The sequence below is a fragment of the Fringilla coelebs genome (genome assembly GCF_963513975.1).
Source record: "Fringilla coelebs genome assembly, chromosome: 16".
Lineage (NCBI taxonomy): Eukaryota > Metazoa > Chordata > Aves > Passeriformes > Fringillidae > Fringilla > Fringilla coelebs.
The window spans coordinates 1,307,744-1,326,615 of record NC_140042.1 but is presented as its reverse complement, the minus strand read 5'-3'; the positions used below and the strand labels follow the sequence as shown (position 1 = coordinate 1,326,615).

General features: G+C 52.0%; 1 protein-coding gene across 2 annotated transcripts; it reads right to left on the bottom strand.

The window, feature by feature from the left end:
- Window positions 1-2,694: 2,694 nt before the first annotated feature.
- On the bottom strand, window positions 2,695-15,993 carry ZNF598 (zinc finger protein 598, E3 ubiquitin ligase; the record flags this gene model as incomplete). Of its 2 annotated transcripts, none has more annotated exons than XM_084216262.1 (12): window positions 2,695-4,648; window positions 4,759-4,903; window positions 5,664-5,799; window positions 6,777-7,522; window positions 7,899-7,971; window positions 8,295-8,479; window positions 9,495-9,612; window positions 10,323-10,540; window positions 11,727-11,938; window positions 13,193-13,322; window positions 14,510-14,622; window positions 15,745-15,993. In XM_084216262.1, the coding sequence occupies 12 exons, from the start codon at window positions 15,991-15,993 to the stop codon at window positions 4,301-4,303; spliced, it is 2,673 nt and encodes an 890-aa protein (XP_084072388.1). In that variant the 3' UTR covers window positions 2,695-4,300. The 2 variants fall into 2 exon arrangements, with proteins under 2 accessions (XP_084072388.1, XP_084072389.1); XM_084216263.1 differs by having other exon boundaries at window positions 7,899-7,968; window positions 15,745-15,964.
- Between the last annotated feature and the right edge of the window lie 2,879 nt (window positions 15,994-18,872).

Below are 18,872 nucleotides of genomic sequence, written 5' to 3'. Positions count from 1 at the left end.
CGCCCTGCTGCTGAGTCACAGATTGGTGCGCTAATTAATGAGCAGCAGGGAAGTGCACTAATTAAGCAGCCAGTCATGCCCCGGTCATGGCCGGTTCCTCACCTCGGCTCCAGGTCCTGGCTGTGCCCAGCCCCTCACAGGTGCCTGACCACGACACCCCAGCCCAGAGCAGCGTCAGCCTCAAGGCATTCCGGGATCTTTGTGGTTTTGTGGAGCCAGTTTTGCTGGGAAAGAAAAAAAAACACCCCGAGGATTTTAATACAGGGTACGGTAGAACTGTAGCAATATTTTCCTTAGAGGGAACACTGAAACTTTAGCAGCACAAACAGTACTTGTGTTAATATTTTAGCGAAATTATAATCAATTTAAATGTTTAAATTGATTGTACGTGAGATAATGTTCATTGGGTACAGTGTATTTTTTCTAACTATAATATAACTGTTGCAGAGTTTCCGTGTAACCGTAAAGAGCTAAAGCTGTGTCTGCCTGCGGGACACGTCCTGCCCCGTGTGTCCCCTGCTGAATATATCACGCTCTGAATGTCCCCCCGAGGCCTGCATTGCCTTTCTTTGCCCCCACACGCACATCCCACCACGCTCCGACCTCCGGAGCGGCAGCAGGGACACGGGGACGGCACCAGCGCCGCTCCTGCTGCTCCCCGAGGCTCGCTCCGGCTCCCCAGGGTTTGCTTTTCCTTGCAGGAGCTGCTGAGCCGGGCAGGAGCAGGAGGAAGGGCCGGCTGGGTGCCTGAGGGGCTCCCTGGCAGCACAGGGGATGCTCCTGGATTAAACCAGAGCTGGGAATAAATGACCTGCCAGCCTCAGCACTCAACAGGCACCTGGAGGGAGGTGAGCCCTGCCGCTCTGCACCCGAAGTGCCCGTGCCAGGCAGTGCAGGGTGGCACTGGGGCGGGCAGGAGCCACAGCTGGAGCGTTTCTCCAGGGAATGGCGCTGGGCTCGTGTCCCGTGTGGCCGTGCCAAGGCCGTGTCACCGGGCAGGACGGGACAGCCCCAAAGTCCCTGGCTGCGGTGAGAGCCTTCACCCGCCACAGCCTGCCTCGCACAGCCCACCTGGGGTTTGTGGGGGCAGCTCCCCGGCCCCACAGGGTGACCCCATGCCTGGAATCCTGCCCCACAGCCTCGGGGAGCCCCCCCAGTGTCCCCCAGTGTCGGGTGTCACCGTGCCCAGCGGTGGCAGCCCCTGGGTGTGCCCGTCAGGGTGTGCAGGGGGGCTGTCACCAAACACACCCCAAAGGGGCTGTGGATGGAGCACCAGAGCCGTGGCTGCAGTAACCCCGGGGTGCTGGGGGTTCAGGGATTTGGAACACCAATTCTCCTCTTTTCTCCTCTTTTTCTCACAGCTGTGCTACAGCAGCACTCGCCCCCTCCGTAAGCAGCCAGGCCACATCCTAGGAGGATGCCAGAGCTGTCCCAAAATTGTCCCAAAAGCATGCCAGGATTGTCCTGGGCGTGCCAGGGCTCTGCCATCCTCACAAGCTGTTTGTAGCCCCCCGTTCTCCCCAGAGGTCGGCAGCACCTTGAGCTCACAGAGGGCTCAGCTGTGCTCAGCCCAGCCCAAAAGCTTCTGCACAGTGTCAGCACTAAATTTGGGTGTAAAGAGAGGAATCCCAGCATCCTGCCTTTCCTGGAGCTGCATTCTGCCCCACCCATCCTCCTGCTCCAGGAGGCTCTGTCACAACACCGCTGTTCCTCAGCTCTGAGGTAATAACCCCATCATGCACTGTGCAATTCAAGCATCTTAAAAGATTTGGAATTTTTGCCAACATTTCAAGCTGTTCCTAGCAAAGGTGGAAGATTTGCTTAAGTGATAAAAGTTTTTTTTCAGTAAAGAACATTCTCCCCCTGCATTACCTGCTCTGTGTCAGGGGCTGGAGCAGACCCTGGGAGCAGACCCCTCCCCTTCCAGGACAGCATTTGGGATCTCGCTGCCCTTGTGCCTGGACACTGGGATGGGATTCCCATCAGCTCATGCCAAGCCCTGCTGTGCTCCTGCCCTCAGTCCCTCGCAGGGCTGTGCTCTCCCCTCGCAGTGCCAGCCCCCAGGCACGGCGCTGCCTCCCGGCTCTGCCTGCTGCCCTCTCTGTTCCTTGGGAAATGCCATCCTCGTTCCAGGCAGTGGGAATTTCTCCCAACGAACACTGCTGAGTATTTCAGAGCCCTCCCAGCCCGTGCTGGCCCCACGCAGGCGGCTCTGGCTCCCTCTGGTCCCCCTGGTCCCATTCCCAGTTCCATTTTCCCCATTTGTGTGTGTCACAAGCTCCTCTCCCCTCTCAGTGAGGCTCAGGCCCAGCCCTCACTGCCTCAACTTGAAGCCCCAGTTCAGCTGCCTGGATTTTGTTGCAATACACATTCAAACCTCAGCTCCTTTCAGAGTTTTAATCTCCAACAGCTCCCACCTGAGGGCTGGGGAGTTCAGTTTCTTTGCCAATACCTCTGTCTGAGCAGACGCTTCCAGGAGTTGCAGTTGTCACTAACCTCTGTGCAGTGTAGTATAAAGTGGACTGTGTATGGAAATAAGTTTAAAATGTTTACAATTTTGTATATATTATATATATAAAAATATCTTTTCAGAGAACAATCCGTGATTCTGTATTTTCGGTGTCTGTGTAACCAACTGCAACTTATTTTCAATAAAGAGCTAAAAATGAATAGAAAAAAAAAAGATTTGGTAATAATTTTATTGAATCAGGTGAGCACAAGGAACGAGGAAACTGCAACATCAGGCCCCAGAGATGCAGCAGCTCGAGGGAACTCCCAGCAGCACCTCCCAGGGAACTCAGAGCTGCTGATGGAGAAGGAACTGAAACCCAAGGGAAGACAAGATGCTCCTGCAGGGAAGACATTTCACTCCCTGAACTTTACAAACCGAAGGGATGGGGAGAGCTGCTGACTGGAAGTGGTGGCAGCACCCAGCCCCCTCAGGGGCCAGGATCAGCTCCAGGATCCTGAGCGAGGAACAGGGACTGCCAGGGGCTCGTGCACCCAAATCACCCTCCCCAGCCCCTTCTGGGCCAAATCCAACGTGCACAGGTGGTCAAAACAGTCTTAAATATTCAAGAAAAGAAACCCAAAGCACTTTGCAGCCTGAGAGCAAGCAAAAATAACACATGTAAGGCAAGGAAGAGTGGCTGTAGGCAGGAGTAGCTCTTGGGTAATATTCTGAGCTCGATTTCATAGAAATGATGATGCTAGAAAAGCTGTGTTTCACTACAAATTACATAAATTAATGTCAGCTTTGTTCCTACACGTTAGAAATAACTAAACCTGGAGATGGGAGAGAATCAGACACTGAACTACAGCCAGGGGGGACTCATGGCACTCCATCACCTCAGAGCTGCTGCTGGAGGAGTCACTTCAGAGGAGGAAGAGATCCCCCTCTTCCTCTGAGGTGGAATTTGGGGGTGCCAAGGAACAGGAGCAAAGCTAGGCCAGCCCTGTGGTACCGAGGGAGGTGCAGGTGTCAGACTACTGTAAACAGATAAATGCACTTAAAGGCACTGCAGAAAACATGGTCAGTAATCAGCAGCATTTAATGTCCCAGGATGCTGTTGGGAGCTCCCACCAGTAATACATCCAAGAAATTAGAAACATGGCAGTCATTAAATAAAATTCCCGTGTGCTTTACAGAGAGTAAAGCCTTAATGCTGTTACTGTACATGCAGGGCTACAAAATCAGCTTCTTGAAAGAACTTTACAGAAAAAGTCAGAGGCAACTTCAAATCTTGCACAATCGGCCCAATTCTTCAAGCAGCAGAATTGACTCTGCAGAAAGGGAAACTCTGCAGCCCAGTGTTTGCAGCTCTCCTGGTCACACACCCCAGGGAGCAGCAATCTCTTGCACCTTTTACCCCTGACTAGTGTGATCTTCACTGAAATAGCACAAAAAAATCAGAATGTTATAAGGGAAGCCACCTCCATTCATTTCAGTGATCCATAAACTTCCCCCACCCCCAAACCAGAAAGAAACCCCCAAACCAGAAGCTTATTCCCCTATTTTGTCCCCCGTCATTCTGCAGATCCAAAAGGATTCCCAGCTATTGCGTGTTCCAGGAGGAAGGAGCCCTGCCTGCCCCCCCTGCAGCTCAGCCTAACCCTAGCCCAGATTTGGGAGCTCAGACAGCGGGTGGGGACGAGCTCTGGCACATTCCCGTGATCCCTTTGCCCAGGAGGGCTTCCCAAGTCACCCGCTCCTCTCTGCCTCAAGGGCACCAGCCCCAGCCACTGCCACACCTCGTTCCAAAGCGCACAGCCAGGGCCTGGGTGGTGGCCCTGGGGAGGGCTAACTGATGATCCTGCTGATTGCCTGCAGCGAGGGGAACTCCTCATCCTCCAGGTGCAAAGCTTTGTGGGTCACCACGTCCTGCTGGGTCAGCACCTGCCTGCACGTGGGGCAGATGTAGCAGTCGAGGTCGGCGGGGGAGTCCGTCTGCCAAACGTTCTTTTTGTTCTTTTTGGGTTTGTTGGAGCTTTGCTTCTCCTTGACCCGGAAGTCGTTGTGAGCAGAGAGCAGTTCCTGCTGCTTGGCCGTGTCTGGCAGCAACACCAACAACTCCTTGAAAATCTTCTTGAAGTTTTCTCCCAGCAGTTCCCGGCAGCTTTTGTAATACTGAGCTGCAGAGATCAGCCCCTGCAGGGGACAGGAAAGGGAAAGAATCAGAGGAAAATGAATATTTATCTATTAAAAATCCTGTTGGAATTCAGGCCTCCCTGAAAGGGAGGCTTTGGGAAGCCACTCACCTGCCTGAACTGCCCAGAATGAGTTTTAAATTTATTGAACTTGGACTCGTCACTCTGAAGAAATTCTTTAATGGATTGTATGAGCTGGATGTTCCTCTGCTGGAAGTTCTCAGGTATCAAGTATGATCCCTGACAGGATTTTGGCCTGTGTTGGAAGAGACCAGAAGTGACCTTGACACTGGTTTGTGTCACACAAAGATGTCCTGGGACATAAATCACAAGGCTGTTCTGGTTTACAGCTGCAAGTTCTTCCTCCACCAAGCTACACAAAAGCAGCAAACAGCTGTCTTGTCAGGATAATAAAGTATGGGATTTCCATATCAGATTTACACAAACACAAACAGAATGTTTAAAATCAAAGTTTAACGTGGTCCTGACATGCTGCTCTGTGAGCTGGATGCACTCAAAAGACCTAAGCAAAGACCCAACTTTGAATAAACCAACAGATAATGCAGGTTCTGCATGAAACTGACACAAAGTTTTCCCTCCCCTTTTCCCTAAAACTTGTCTTTCTGTCCCAGAAGGAACCAAAGAGCAGCTCCTGGAAAGACCAGAGCAGTGACGGCCACCAAGGAGAACAAGCCTGAGCACCTTGCTGCTGGGACTCCCACAGAATTGATGGGAAGTACAGGAATATGTTGGAGCTGCAGATTCCCAAATAAATCTAGCATAGACTAAGGTCTGAGCAGCCAAACCACTGCACAGGTTGCAGTTCCTCAGACTTGTAACTACACAGGGGTGTTTTATGCAATTCTCCTGAATCCAAACCACAGCACCCTGGGACATCCCAACGGGAATCCTCCTCCCCTGGCCCCTTAGAGTCACCCTGTGTGTGCTGTTTGAAGCCCCTGTGGCACGAGGGAGGTGTGAGGTGTCCCACAGCCCCTGGCAGGCCCTTGACTCACTCTTTCAGAGCTGTAGTGACGGGTTCAGAGATGGTGGAGGATGGGATGACAGCGAAGCCCGGCGGGGGTTTGCTGACAGGCACCGACAGGCCCGGAGGCGGAGGAGGGTTCTTCAACAGCACCACGGAGTTAAAGCCTGAGGGAAGCAGGGAAGGGGCAGGAATTAGAGCACCCACAGACCCCTGGCTAAAACCCACACCAGGGCCTGACACACTCTGCAGAAGCACCAAGAAGAGTTTGCAGTGCAGACATCACTATACTGGAGAAAACCTAAAAAAAATCTTCAAGAAGCACTTGAGAGTGGCTGATGTTCCTCTACAGAGAAAGTGCTTTAATTATTCATTTACTTTCTCAATGGAAAATAATTTTGAAAGCCCACTCTAAGTCACAATGAAAAACACTTTTGCATTATTAAAGTGAACACAAACCACGGGAGGAGGCAGCGGGCCCAGCCTGGCCTCTCCCAGCAGGAGCTGCACAAACAGCGGTGCCGGCACCTCCCGATGCGATCCCACTGCCATGAAAACCACTCCAGGTCACGTTTGCTCCTGTCTCCCTGCCTTCACAAGGTCATGGCTGAAAGCACGGCAGGAAACCTCTGCCAGCACAGGAGGAAGTGAAGTGACAAGTGCCAGCAGGGACAGGACACAGCCAGATTCCCTTTGCCTGCAGCAGCTTCCAAGGCAGATCTTGGAGCACAACACACGGATGTGTCAGCCCTGGGGACAGGGAAAAAGCAGCTCTACATCCATGAGCTCCCCCCAGAGAGCAAACACCTCCAGCTGTGGGCCAGGGGTGATTCCTGGAGGACATTCCAGCCCCGCTGTGACACCCAGGCTGCCTCTACCTCCAGAGCCCAATCTGGCAGCTGGTGGCAGAACCACACGAGAGCCAGAAGGAATTTACACAACACATCCATGTGCTCTCTGGGCTCTCCCCAAGCAAAGCATGTTCAGCAGTGCTTCCCCATCCCTGGAAGCATCCAAGGCCAGCCTGAAGCAACCTGGTCTAGTGGAAAATGCCCCTGCCCACAGCAGGGAGTGGAATGAGATGATCTTTAAGATCCCTCCCACCCAAACCATTCCACGACTCTGAGATTCACTCCCTGCTTACCTGGTGGCGGGGGCATCCTGGCTGATCCTGAGCTCCCAAGAGCTGGGAAGTCTTCCTGAGGTAAAGGGCATTTGTTAGTCACTGGGGGCTTTTTAAGGCCGGGGGGCTCTTTGGGTGCAGCACAGCCAGCTGCCGGTTTCTCCGCGTGCCCGTTGACGAGGGGGCCGTGAGCAGCAGGGAACGCCCTGCAGGGCTGCTCTGCCTCCAGGGGCTTCTCTGTGGCTGGCCTGGGCAATGGTGTCTCCTGGGGCGGCCGTGGGGACAAGGGGCTCTGCTTCTCAACGCCCATCTTCTTTTTCTTGCCCACTTTTGTAAAAGTTTGTGAGGTAGAAGCTGCCAGCAAGGACGAGACGTCGAACATGGTCGGGGTGTTGCGGATCTCCTGCGTGGTCAGGCCACCGCTGCCGTCCTCCTCGTCTGATTCACAGAGTTTATTGCTCTTCTTACTTCCTTTGGAGGTGTTCAAGGATGGTTTTTTGGCTGGCTGGTTGACACAGGGGCTGCACATGGCTTTGACTACGTTTTTACTGGAACCATTGTTCCATGCGGATGTGATGTTAGTTACCGTCCTATTGGTGGGCTTCACTTTGGACACCAGGGCTGGGAAATCCTCCTCCTGGAAGGCTGCTTTCCTGGCAGTGGCCGTGTACATCAGAGACATCCCTGATGAGATGGTGGGAGCTGCAGAGGAGGACAAGCTTGGGAAATCTTCTTCTTTAAGCTTAACCAGTGCTGGCTGGGCAGAGCTGTGGGGAAGGAGAGGACTGGAGTTACTGAGGCAGCAGAACCCCAAGGCACAGCACAAACCCACAGCTCTCCAGTCCTCCTCAGACTGTCACTTAGAGTGACACAACAGGAGCTGGACCAGATGAGCCTCAGGGGTCCCTTCCAGCTGAGGATATTCCATGATTCTATTCCATGATTCTAACATCAAGCAAGGAGCTGAAGCTGATGCTGCTCATGCTGGTGAGCGGCACAGAAACAGCTCCAGGCAGGAGGGGACAGGGCAGGGGAAACCATGGAGGGATCAAATGATCTGGAAAATTATTTTCCCCAGAAATGCAGAACACATCAATCAACTTCTAAACGTGCTTTGCCCCAGCTGCAGCGCTGCAGACTCACCCTTGGAGAGGTCCTGCTGCAGAACCGATTGCTGGAAAGTCGTCCTGGCTGAGCACTCCATTAGCAGCTGCTTCTTTTGGAACAGGGACAGAAAGAGCAAAGACATTGTTTTCAACCCAAACCCATTCATTCCAGAGCAGGGGCTATCAATGGCCATGACTGCAGCACTACCAAGGCCTATTTTCAGCTGATGATGTCATTAACTGACATTCCAGAAGAACAATTTAAATCCATGCATCACTATTTCCTTCAATTAACTGTGTTGCCCATTATGTTGTGGCATTCAGGAAATTCATGATACTTTAAATGAGCAAAACATGGCTAAGGCAGAACTTTCTGAGGGAACCTTCCAGACACTGAGATGCCCTGCAGCTGCAGGACCTGTCCAACACTCACCTGTGACATCGTTTGAAGACTTTGGCACACGTTTGGAGCCGAGCACATCGGGATCCCTCAAATCCTCCTTTCTCCCCCTGCTGCTGCTGCCTTCCTCTTTGTCCTCCACCCTCTTCTTCTCTTCCTGCCTCTTGGCTGCCACAGATGCCCTGACTGCTGCTGCAACATCCCTGTCTTCTTCTTCCCTGCAGGAGAGGGCAGACTCCCTTGGTCAAACAGCAAGGATCACGGAGCGCTGCCTCGCTGCAGCGTCACCTCTGCGGTGTCAGCTCTGGTGACATCCCTGATCTCGTGCTGCCACCTGCTGAGAAGCCCAAACCAGCCCCACCACTCCAATCCACCCCAGCCACGCAACATTTCCCCCTGGATTTCCAAGTTCCATGTGTGGGAATAACAATCCAGGCCAGAAGAAACCAGGCTGAACTGCGAGAGACAGCACCATGGATGCAGGGGGCACTTGTCTCTCCTGTTCATTTCCAAATGTATGGAATCATTCTTGGAGGCCACAGGAACTCTCTGAGGCATGGCTGGGCATGAACTCTCAACACATGCATGATCCACATGCGACACCAACAGAGGAGTGTTTTGGGATGGACTTTTTTCCCCAGTGGAATCACCAGTAATGAACCAGCTGCCCGTCCAGCCAGAAAAAGAAGAAAATAAGATGTGCAGGATGTAAAAAGCACTCGGGTCTGGTGTGGATGAAAAGACATAGAAATGAAAGTTTCATTTCAATACTTAACCCTCTTCCTTTTCCAAAGCACTCAGTCTGGCCACACAGAGATCTGTTAGTTCAATGAAAAGCATGGTCCTCAGAACAGGAATTTCATGACTACCCAGACCAAAAACTCCATAAAACCTGCCCAGACTTGTCACCTACTTCAGAAAAGCCTATTTAGAGAAGTTTGCATAAAAACAGCTGCTGGAATTAATTCAGGGTTCTGAGTTTATTTAACCCAAAATTGGAGGGTTACATTGTTTGCTTCCTCAGCTGAAACCTCACACAAAATAGTTCCACGATGACCAAGCACGTAGCCAGGACACAGGCTTGGACTGGAAGCTCTCACCTAAGGATTCACCACGGAGGCTTCCAAATTTTGTATCACTTCCTTCCTCCTAATCCACCAAAATATTGTGAATTGGCAAGTAAAAGCCAAGACAAATTCGGAGTAAAACTCCACACAAGGTTGTGCTACTCACCTCTTGTACCTCCAGCTGCCTCTCCTGTTCTGCTGGCTCCCTCGGCTGCTCAACCTGCTTGCCCTCCCTTGCCTGTTGAACCTGTCAACCTCCTCGTAGTCATCTCCACCTACAACACCTAAAACAAGAGAGGAGGGATGATCACTCTCAGTTATTTCTCTACTGTAGGCATCACACTGTGCTTGAAATATGCAAAAATATACTGGTACAAATAAATTATCTTCATTTCTTTCTGATGACCAAGTCAGCAGTTCTCCTAAAATTACCCATCCTCATTAAACTCACACACAGGGAAAAAATCCTACAATTGGGGCAGGAAGGGATGTTTGGCTATCACCTGCTCTAACCCTTTACCCAAAGCAAGGCCAGCTCTAAAACTACATCAGAGGGCCTTGTCTAGGCAAGTTCTGGTTATCTTCAACCTCTGCAACCCCTCAGGTTGGAGAGGCCTCCCCAAACTCTGCAACCCCTCAGGCTGGAGAGGCCTCCTCAAACTCTCCAACCCCTCAGGCTGGAGAGGCCTCCTCAAACTCTACAAGCTCTTGGTGCTGTTCCAGGCCTTGTCTACCTTCTTTGGGAAGAATTTCTTCATGGCCATGAAATATTCACCAGGCGTTCTTGAAAACTTTTGGAGAATAATACCCCTAGATTGGTTTGGCTGGTGGGAGGCCCTTAAAGAACACCTAGCTCCAGAGCAAGGACACCTTGGAGCAGAGCAGGCGCTCCAAGGCCTGTCAGGGCACTCCAGGGATGGAGCGGCCGCGGCCGTGCCTGCCCAGCCCGGCGGGGTGCCCGTCCCTGCCCCGCAGCCCCGGGAGGCGGGCTGACCCTCGGTCCTGCGCGGGTGCCGGGGCGCGTAGGTGAACTGCAGGTCGATGTGGCGGTTCTGGCGCGCCTCGGCGCGGCTCTTGCTGTGGCAGGCGCTCTTGTGGGCCTTGTAGTCGATCTCGGTGCGGAAGGCGTGCGTGAACTGCTCCGAGCTGCAGCGGCCCTCCTCGCACAGGAAGTGCTTCTCCCTGAAGTGCTCCCGCAGGTATTCGTAGTCACTGGGGAGGGAAAACACAGAGCTGACACAGGGTCATGCCTTCAGTTTGAGCTCTCCCACTTCCCAGATTCTTGGGAATTCCCTGCACTGGTACATAACTCTGAACTCCATATAAAGTGTCAGCAGGTTCTCCCCACAACTCAGGCACACAGAACAATCCTTTTCCAGCCCCAGAACCAAGGACATCCCTGCAGCTTCAGCCCAAAAAGTGCAAACAGCAGGGAATGGAGGAGAGCAGTCTGGGAGGATGGGACTGCATCACCTGAGCTGGAATTGGACAACGAACCCAATATGGAAATGGACCAAAACTCATCAAAGTGTGAACACTCCTGACCCATTGTCCATCTTGGGTGTAGCCACAGCCAGGCCCTTGCACTGCCCAAGGTGTATCCTTTGAGGGCTTTTAATAAATCCCTGCTTTATTCCTTTCACTCTGCCCAGCCTCTGTTCCAGGCAGCCTCAAGGCATCAAGGGGAGGTGAGGACACCCTGGTGGTTCATTTGTCCTTATCCCAGGGATGTTTTCCAGCTGACCCTGTTTCTGTACAGCCAATGCAGTACAAAGGTGTTAAACCACACCCACAGATGCTCAGCACATCCAGCTGCACATACGACAAATGATACCTCTGTTTCCCTTGCACACAAACCTTGGAGCAGCAGGATCAAGGAATCAGAGAACTAAGGTTGGAAAAGACCTTTAAGACCATCAGCCAGCCACCACCATGTTCACCACTAAGTCATGTCCCCAGGTGCCACATCCACATGGTTTTAAACACTTGCAGGGATGGAGACTCCACCATTTCCCTGGCTAACTTCTTCCAGTGCCTGACAACCCTTTCCATGAAGGAATTTTTCCCAATATCTAATCTAAACCTCCCCTGATGCAACTTAAGAACGCTTCCTCTCATCCTGTGCCCCATTAGGGGTAACACACCAGACAGTTGCTGTGAGACTGCAAAATTAACTTTTAATAAAGAAATTTTAAAGCATGAACTAGACTCAAAGTGAACATTTTGGCTATTTATTTATAGAATTGCAGCTAACCTGCTGCCATTCCTCCACTCCACTTTCATACACTACTTTACCCCCTAAATTCAAAGCACACCCAAGGAATTCTACTTCAAAATTTAGGCTAGAAAAAGGAAATTTGAGCCGGGAAAAGGACTCGTATCAATAATGTTTGCTTGCCTGTAGTACTCCTGAGCCCCCTCAGAGTCACAGAAGTGGCAGAAGTAGTGGTCCCTGCGCAGGTGTTTGAGCAGCTCGTCGTTGTCCAGGTAGCGCTCGTCGCAGAACTTGCAGAGGGGGTGGCCCCGGTGGGAGGTGTCATCGGGGTCCCCGTGGATCCGGTGCCGGGCCAGGTCCTTCCTGGAATACCATTTCCTCTCGTAGGTGAAGATCTGGAGGGCAGGCATTGTGTTAATACATTGCTATCTATAGATTTGTACTGTTTCCTATGGACACAGAACCAAACAGAACAAGCCGGGCTGTGTCCGACTTCTCCATCGGTAGGGGTGGAAGATTTGATTCAAAAAGATGCAGTTTGACCACCAACACCTAAAGTTTTTGGTGGACAGGAAGTAAAATTCAATTGATGGATTTAAATTAAATCTAACTTGCATTTCTCTGAACACTGGGAACGAATTTAATTCACTTTTTTCCCTTTGGAATCTTGTTATGCGGTAACGAGTTTAAATTATAATCTCTGGAGTGGAAAAAGCCTAACTATGTATTTATCAACAAACACTGTTTTGCATTCTTGAATTTGGAAACCCCAAGGGAGCTGTTTTACCTTCCTCTCATAGTAACCACCCCAAATAGCTGCACACAGAGGACTCACTTCAGTGAACAACTTGTGTATCACAAGCCAACCCTCTGTCCTCACTACCTTGTGAGCTGTTTTGGTAGGAAGGGATCTGGAGATGCCAAAAAGATCAACCCAGCCTTGAGAACAGAATATCATTTATTTCTGGCTTAGGTAAGAACTGGAAATTGCTCTGGGAAAAGGTTTGTTTGGCTTTGCCAAGGCTGATGGACTGAAGCTTCCACCAGTTTAAGAGTTTCTTTTCAGTGGGTACAAGTAACATGGGACTTTTTTCTTTGAAACAAAAATCTCTACAGTATTCTGAAATTAAAAAGCAACAGTTTTAATATTGTTTGTGAGAGAAAATGGCAAACAAGTTCCCTCAGTGCTGGCTATGTACTAAGTGTGGAGTACCTCACCAGAGCTCAGAGGACACCAGAAACCAAAGGAGGTCCTGCCCTCCTTTCCCACTTCCCCTCAATCAGTTCCAGGAATTCCAAGACCACAGGAAAGACTCAGCCCAGTTCCCAAACTCATTAGGGTTCATCCAGGTCAACCTGCTCGCTCCTGGATCCCATCCCTTTTGGCAGCAAACTCCAGTTCACCTGGCACAAACCAACTATGGCACCACCACCATGGTTTAATTTAAAACCTGGAGAACCTCCAGGCCCTCTTCATTAATCAGTTTATGGAAGAAGAAAGGCTTAAAATAAAGCAACTGGCCTCACTGCAGGAAGAGGGAACTTAAATAAATCCTTGCTGTTCTGCCTTCCCATCTTCCCAGGAACTCCTGGAGGTCATGGAGGGAAACTCCCTCCTTCCCACACATCCAAGCAGAGGCCAAGCTCACCTTTAGGTGTTTAACACAGAGTTTGCAGCAGAAGAGCTCGTGCTGCTTCCTCATGTGCTGTTCCAGATCTGCAAAGGTGTTGAAGGGCTTTGCATCCGGGCACAGGGAGCATTCGTGCTGCAGCAGCTTCCTGAGGGATGAGAGAAATGACCCAACTCCCTCTCAGCACCCCCACACCTTCAGCAAAACACAAATGTTCCATCCCTGGCAGAAGGCTCCAGCTTTAAGGCTGCCCCTGCAATCTGCAGTGAGGGTTGTGACCTACTTATGGCAAGAATTCTGCTGGATGGCAGGAACAGGATGGAACCAAACTACACCGAGGTTCCAACTGCTGGAGAAGAGCTGAGCAGCCACAGAGTAGGAACCACAGTAGGAACTCACTGCAAAACTGAGTAAACTAAAACAAACCCTTCCTCTGCTGGAGATTCCTGCAACATTCACATCCAATTCCATTACACCTCCCACTGTCAGAAACTGAGGAATGCAGTGGGGAGACATAAATTGAAATTAAAGAATTGTATTAGGAAAGGAGGGAAAAACCCCACTCCAAAACCCCCCCACACAATGGCTCCCAGGAAGAGCTGAGCACTGGTCTCACTGGGAGAACTCCTACTCCCTCATTCCCACAAATATCAAGCCATGCAAAACTGTAAATATCCCAAAGTTACATTCTCAGCTCAAATCAGGGTGAATATAATGCCCAATTCTCCAAGGAAAAGGCTCCACTGCCTTTATGCATAATTTTCACTCCTCTTCCCATTATCTCAAACCCTCCCAATTAGGATTGTTGTGAAAAATATTTGTAGAACACGATGCTAATACCACGTTTTTATTCTGCACTGGTTTTTTCACTTCACCTTTTTTCCCTCCCATTCAGAATTAAGATCTTTGTGTGAAGACATAGTTACTCTTCATGCAATACTTGGCACACCTTGGTTTGGTTAGTCCTTATTCAGCACAGCAGTAATTACAATTACAACGGTAATTAAGTCTTTATCAATTTCCACAGCAGCCACGCAAGGAATTGGAAGGTTTTCAGCAAGTTTGCTGCTGTTGAAGATGCCAAAAGTGACTTTTATCGAGAGAGCAAAGCTTGTGCGTTGTGCTGGTGACTCCAACACCGCAGCCCCAGGAGCTGCTGAGTGCTCAGTGCCCTGCTCCGGGCTGTCACCTCGCCAAACACACCTGCAAGCAGGTGAGTCACAGCTGCCCAAGTGCCAGGAGAGCAGAGCACCCCGCCCTCCTGCACAGCACTTCCTGCCACGTCCCGTGTGCCACCACGTGCTGGGGACATTCCAGGGAGGAGCCAGCGCTCACCTGTACAGCGCGTACACCTCGGCATCCATGAAGTAAATGTCGTATTTCTTCTCATGCTGCAGCTGCTGCAGGGCTATGGAGGAGAAGGACGGGAGCTTCCGCCCGAACACCACCTGTGGGAACAGCACCGGGATGGGCATTCCAGGCAGGCACGGGCTCCAGGAGCTGCCCACGCCCAGTGCCAGCCTCAGCTGTCACCTCCCCCGGGCACTGTCCCCTGCTGTCAGCAGGGCCGCGGGACATCTTATCAACCCGCCAGGGAAATGTGGATTGGCCCAGCCCGGCCTCTGGAGTTTGAACGACATTAGGAAACGCTCCTGGTCTGTTTTGCTCGCACAGCTGTTCCAAGAGTAAATATCCTCAGCCAGCACAACCCCTTCCACAGCCAATGCCTGGCAGGAGCCCTGCCCCCGGCTCCTCCCCGTCTCCTGGGGAATCACACGGGGACCCGGAGTCTCCAAGTGACTCAATGTCTAAGGCTGGCAGGAAACCACTCTTTCGTCTTTCCTTAACTCCCAGGAAAGCGAGGAGCGAAACACACAGCACCTCCCAATCACCTGTACCACACACCCCTCTCAGGGCATCTCCTCGCTCCCAGCTGCCCCCCTGGGCTCGGAGCACTGCAGCTCCCACCTCCAGCACACATTTCCAGCCCGGGAATTGCTGCGGGAACAGCTGGAGTCACCAGTCCCAGCCCAGGAAGACTGAGACATAAATACAGTAAAGAATTTCAGTTCTTATAGCAAAAGCTACATCAGAAATCTAGAAGCAGATTCCCAGAGCAGCTGTGGCTGCCCCTGGATCCCTGGCAGTGTCCCAGGCCAGGCCGGACAGGGCTTGGAGCAGCCTGGGACAGTGGGAGGTGTCCCTGCCATGGCAGGGGTGGCACTGGACGGGCTTTAAGGTCCCTTGCATTCCAAACCATTCCAGGATTTTACGATTCCATGATCCCCCCAAGAGCTGCTGCCTCCTGGAGCAGGGAGCAAAGGCTCCATTCTCTGCTGCCAGAGCGAGCCCTGCTGACTTCACACCATAAACATTCGCTCTAACTCCATTTTCTTCACGTTTCGTTTCCCACTCGCCCAGGCGGCGGCGGCACCCCCGGGCGCGGGGCAGAGGGCGGATAACCCGGGCCGTCCGTCCCCGCCGGTCCCACCCAGCCCCGGGCCCGTCCGCCCCTGCCCGGGAGCTGCCCCGCCCGGTCCGCGGCCCCCCAGCCCCGGGCCTGGCCTCACCTGCCGCAGCTCCTCCCGGCACACGGCGCAGTACCGGACGCCGCAGAGCGCCCGCATCCGCACGGAGCAGCGGTAGCAGATGGGGTGCTCGCAGCGGCCCAGGGCCACCACGTCCAGCTCCCCGCAGCACAGCACGCACGGCCCCTCCGCCGGGCCCGGCCCCGCGCCGGCCATGGCGGCCATGGCGGCCTCGGCCCCGCGCCGCCCCGCCCGCACCACTGAGCGCGGGCTAGAGTGCCGCCCCACCATAGAGATGCACGCTCACATAGCCCTCAGCGGCCATAGAGCTCCGCCCAGAGCGCCGCCGCGCTGCCGGAACTGATTCCCCCCACGGCGACAGCGCCGCCCCACTGATGTCACCGCGCGGTCCTCCAGCCGACGGCCATAGAGACGCAGCGCGGTGACCATAGAGATGCGCAGGGCGGAGCGGCCCCGGCTGCGCCGCTCTGGCTCCCTCTCGGTGGTGGCTCTGAGGAGGAGGAGGACCCACGGGGGTGCTCGGCCGTCCCGGACACGTTTGGCGTCCCCAGGTCTTTCCTAGCTGTGGGGACATGGGGAGCTCAGATTCTGCACCTCAGTCTGTGGGGACGTGAGGGACATGAGGGACTCAGGGCCGCTCCTGCCGCCTCAGGCTGTGGGGACATGAGGGACCCAGGGCCGCTCCTGCCGCCTCAGTCTGTGGGGACGTGAGGGACATGAGGGACCCAGGGCCGCTCCTGCCGCCTCAGTCTGTGGGGACGTGAGGGACATGAGGGACCCAGGGCCGCTCCTGCCGCCTCAGCCTGTGGGGACGCGGGGCAGCTGAGCCCCCTGCCGTGCCCCGCTGCTGATGGATGTGGGATTTTCCCGGATCAAGCGCCTCCCCTGGGGTGCCAACAGACCCTCCATGGATTCATCAGATTGCCAGTTCTGCCGCTTGATTTAATGTTAAATTTTATAACCCAGCCGTGCGTTTTCCCAAGTACACCGGGGGTGACTGGGGAAATAAAAGCATTAAAAACGTTCTCGGAACACTGCAGACACTGGGATTCGGTATCCACTAGAGCAGGAACACAAACGAGCCCCGTTTAACGTGAATAAACCTTTATTTGCTGCAGGAGGTGAGTCCCACACGGTTCCCCCTGGGCCGAGGCAGCCCAGGTGTGAAACACGCCAATCACTTGTTTTTAGAATTTTTAAAGTTTAATAGTAATAAAATGGTTATAAAAATAGTAGTAGAATTAGAGTAATAAAAATTTGGACGATTAGGATAATATGAGACAATAGAAACAAAGAGTTAAGGACAGTCTGGGTACCTCTTTCTGGGCAAAATAAGCCCAAAAAAGGACACATGTTAATAGAGGATTAACCCTTAAAGGCAATATCCTGATGCCTATTCATACACATCATATATGATGCATAAATTCCATTCAAACAAAGGATTCGGTCTGGCCAGTGTCAACTTCTTCCTCTTAATCCTTCAGGACTGAGTGAGGTGGGAAGAAGTTAGTTTCTGATAATGGAGAAATTAATTCATTTTCTCTGAAAGATTCAGGTGTCCTGTGGCTGTCTCAGTGCGAGTCCTCTCTTTAACAAAAGTATCTTACATAGCATAGTTTCTATTTTAACATTATGTCATAACCTAAAACTATATTTAACACACTACTTAAGAAAATCAATACAGTGTAACTTTCTAACGTAACACATATAATATTAATTTTAATATTTGCGAAAAGCCAATCACAAAACACGCATTTTTCACACCTGTGGCAGAGGTGTGTCCCTGTCCCTGTGTCCCCTGACTGCCCAGCCCGCAGCTCGATCCTCTCCGTTCCCAGGCGCACAGATGGAAACTGCGGCTGCTTGGACAGGAGAGGGTGCTCCAGGAGCAGGGAAAAATGCTTCAACAGCAGCCATGTTCCTCTGGAAGTGGGGAAAAAGGGAAAAAAAAATAAAGGATAAAAGCTTGTTTGGCGATTGCACAGAGGAACACGCAGGAAAATTTTCAGATTGCTGTCTCACACCTCTTTTACCTCAGGTATCCCTGCTAAGTGACCAGCGTAGGATCGCTGAGTCACAAAACCTTGGAATGGTTTGGGTTGGGAGGAACCTCAGAGCCCACCCAGTGCCACCCCTGCCATGGCAGGGACACCTCCCACTGTCCCTGGGTGTTTTAAGCCCTGTTCAACCCTCCCAGGGATCCAGGGGCATCCACAGCTTCTCTGGGAATTCCATCCCAGCCCCTTCACCACCCTCTCAGCCAGGAATTCCTTCCCCGTATCCCATCTATCCCTGCCCTCTGGCAGTGGGAAGCCGTTCCCCCTTGTCCTGTCACTCCAGTTCATGACGAAATTCCTACTGAATTACTAGGGTCTTCCTAGAAAATCTGATTATGGTTCCTCTCTTTTCCCTGAGTTCCTTGTCATTTGAGTCAAAAAGTTGCTCTTTGTTTTCTTTGAGCCATAAACAATCATTTCAGGACAAAGCAACTCATCAAACAGATCATTAAAACATCCCATGATGTTCACCAGCCTCGGTTAATGACATCTGTGCCATCAAATAAATTAAGTAATAGCTTTGTTAAGTGTTTGGGAGCAGATAATGAAGGATTTGAACGATTTGGATCATTGGGTACAACAGGTAATATTTACTTTCTCCTAGAGAGCCCCATTTATCCCTCTCGAGCGTGGAGTGGGATAACACAGGTCTTGCTAATCAAGCCTGAAGTGTGTTTGGGTGGGGCTGCGTGGAATAATTAGGAATGACTGGTGATGCTGGCTGTAATTATTCCAGGAAATGTTCCCCGAATTAATGACACTGTTGAAAATGTTTTTGTGCCCCAACTGCATCACCCAATTTTGGAGAGCAATTAGCATGAAATGAGCTGGAGGCTGCTGGCAGTGATGTGCCACTCTGAGTGTCACTTGGCTGGGCAGTGACACCATGGCTCAGGATCATAAACACACCTGAGCAGCTGGGATGGAAAGGGACATTACTCACTGCCAGGACGATGGGACACGGACACTCAGCAGGAACTGGGACATTTCAGAGTTGGTGACATCACTTCCCACCAGCCCAGGAGCATCAAGGGCCTGATCCAAAGCCGTGGTCCTGCACAGTGTGTCCACACCAGTGTGGCTTTCTCCCAG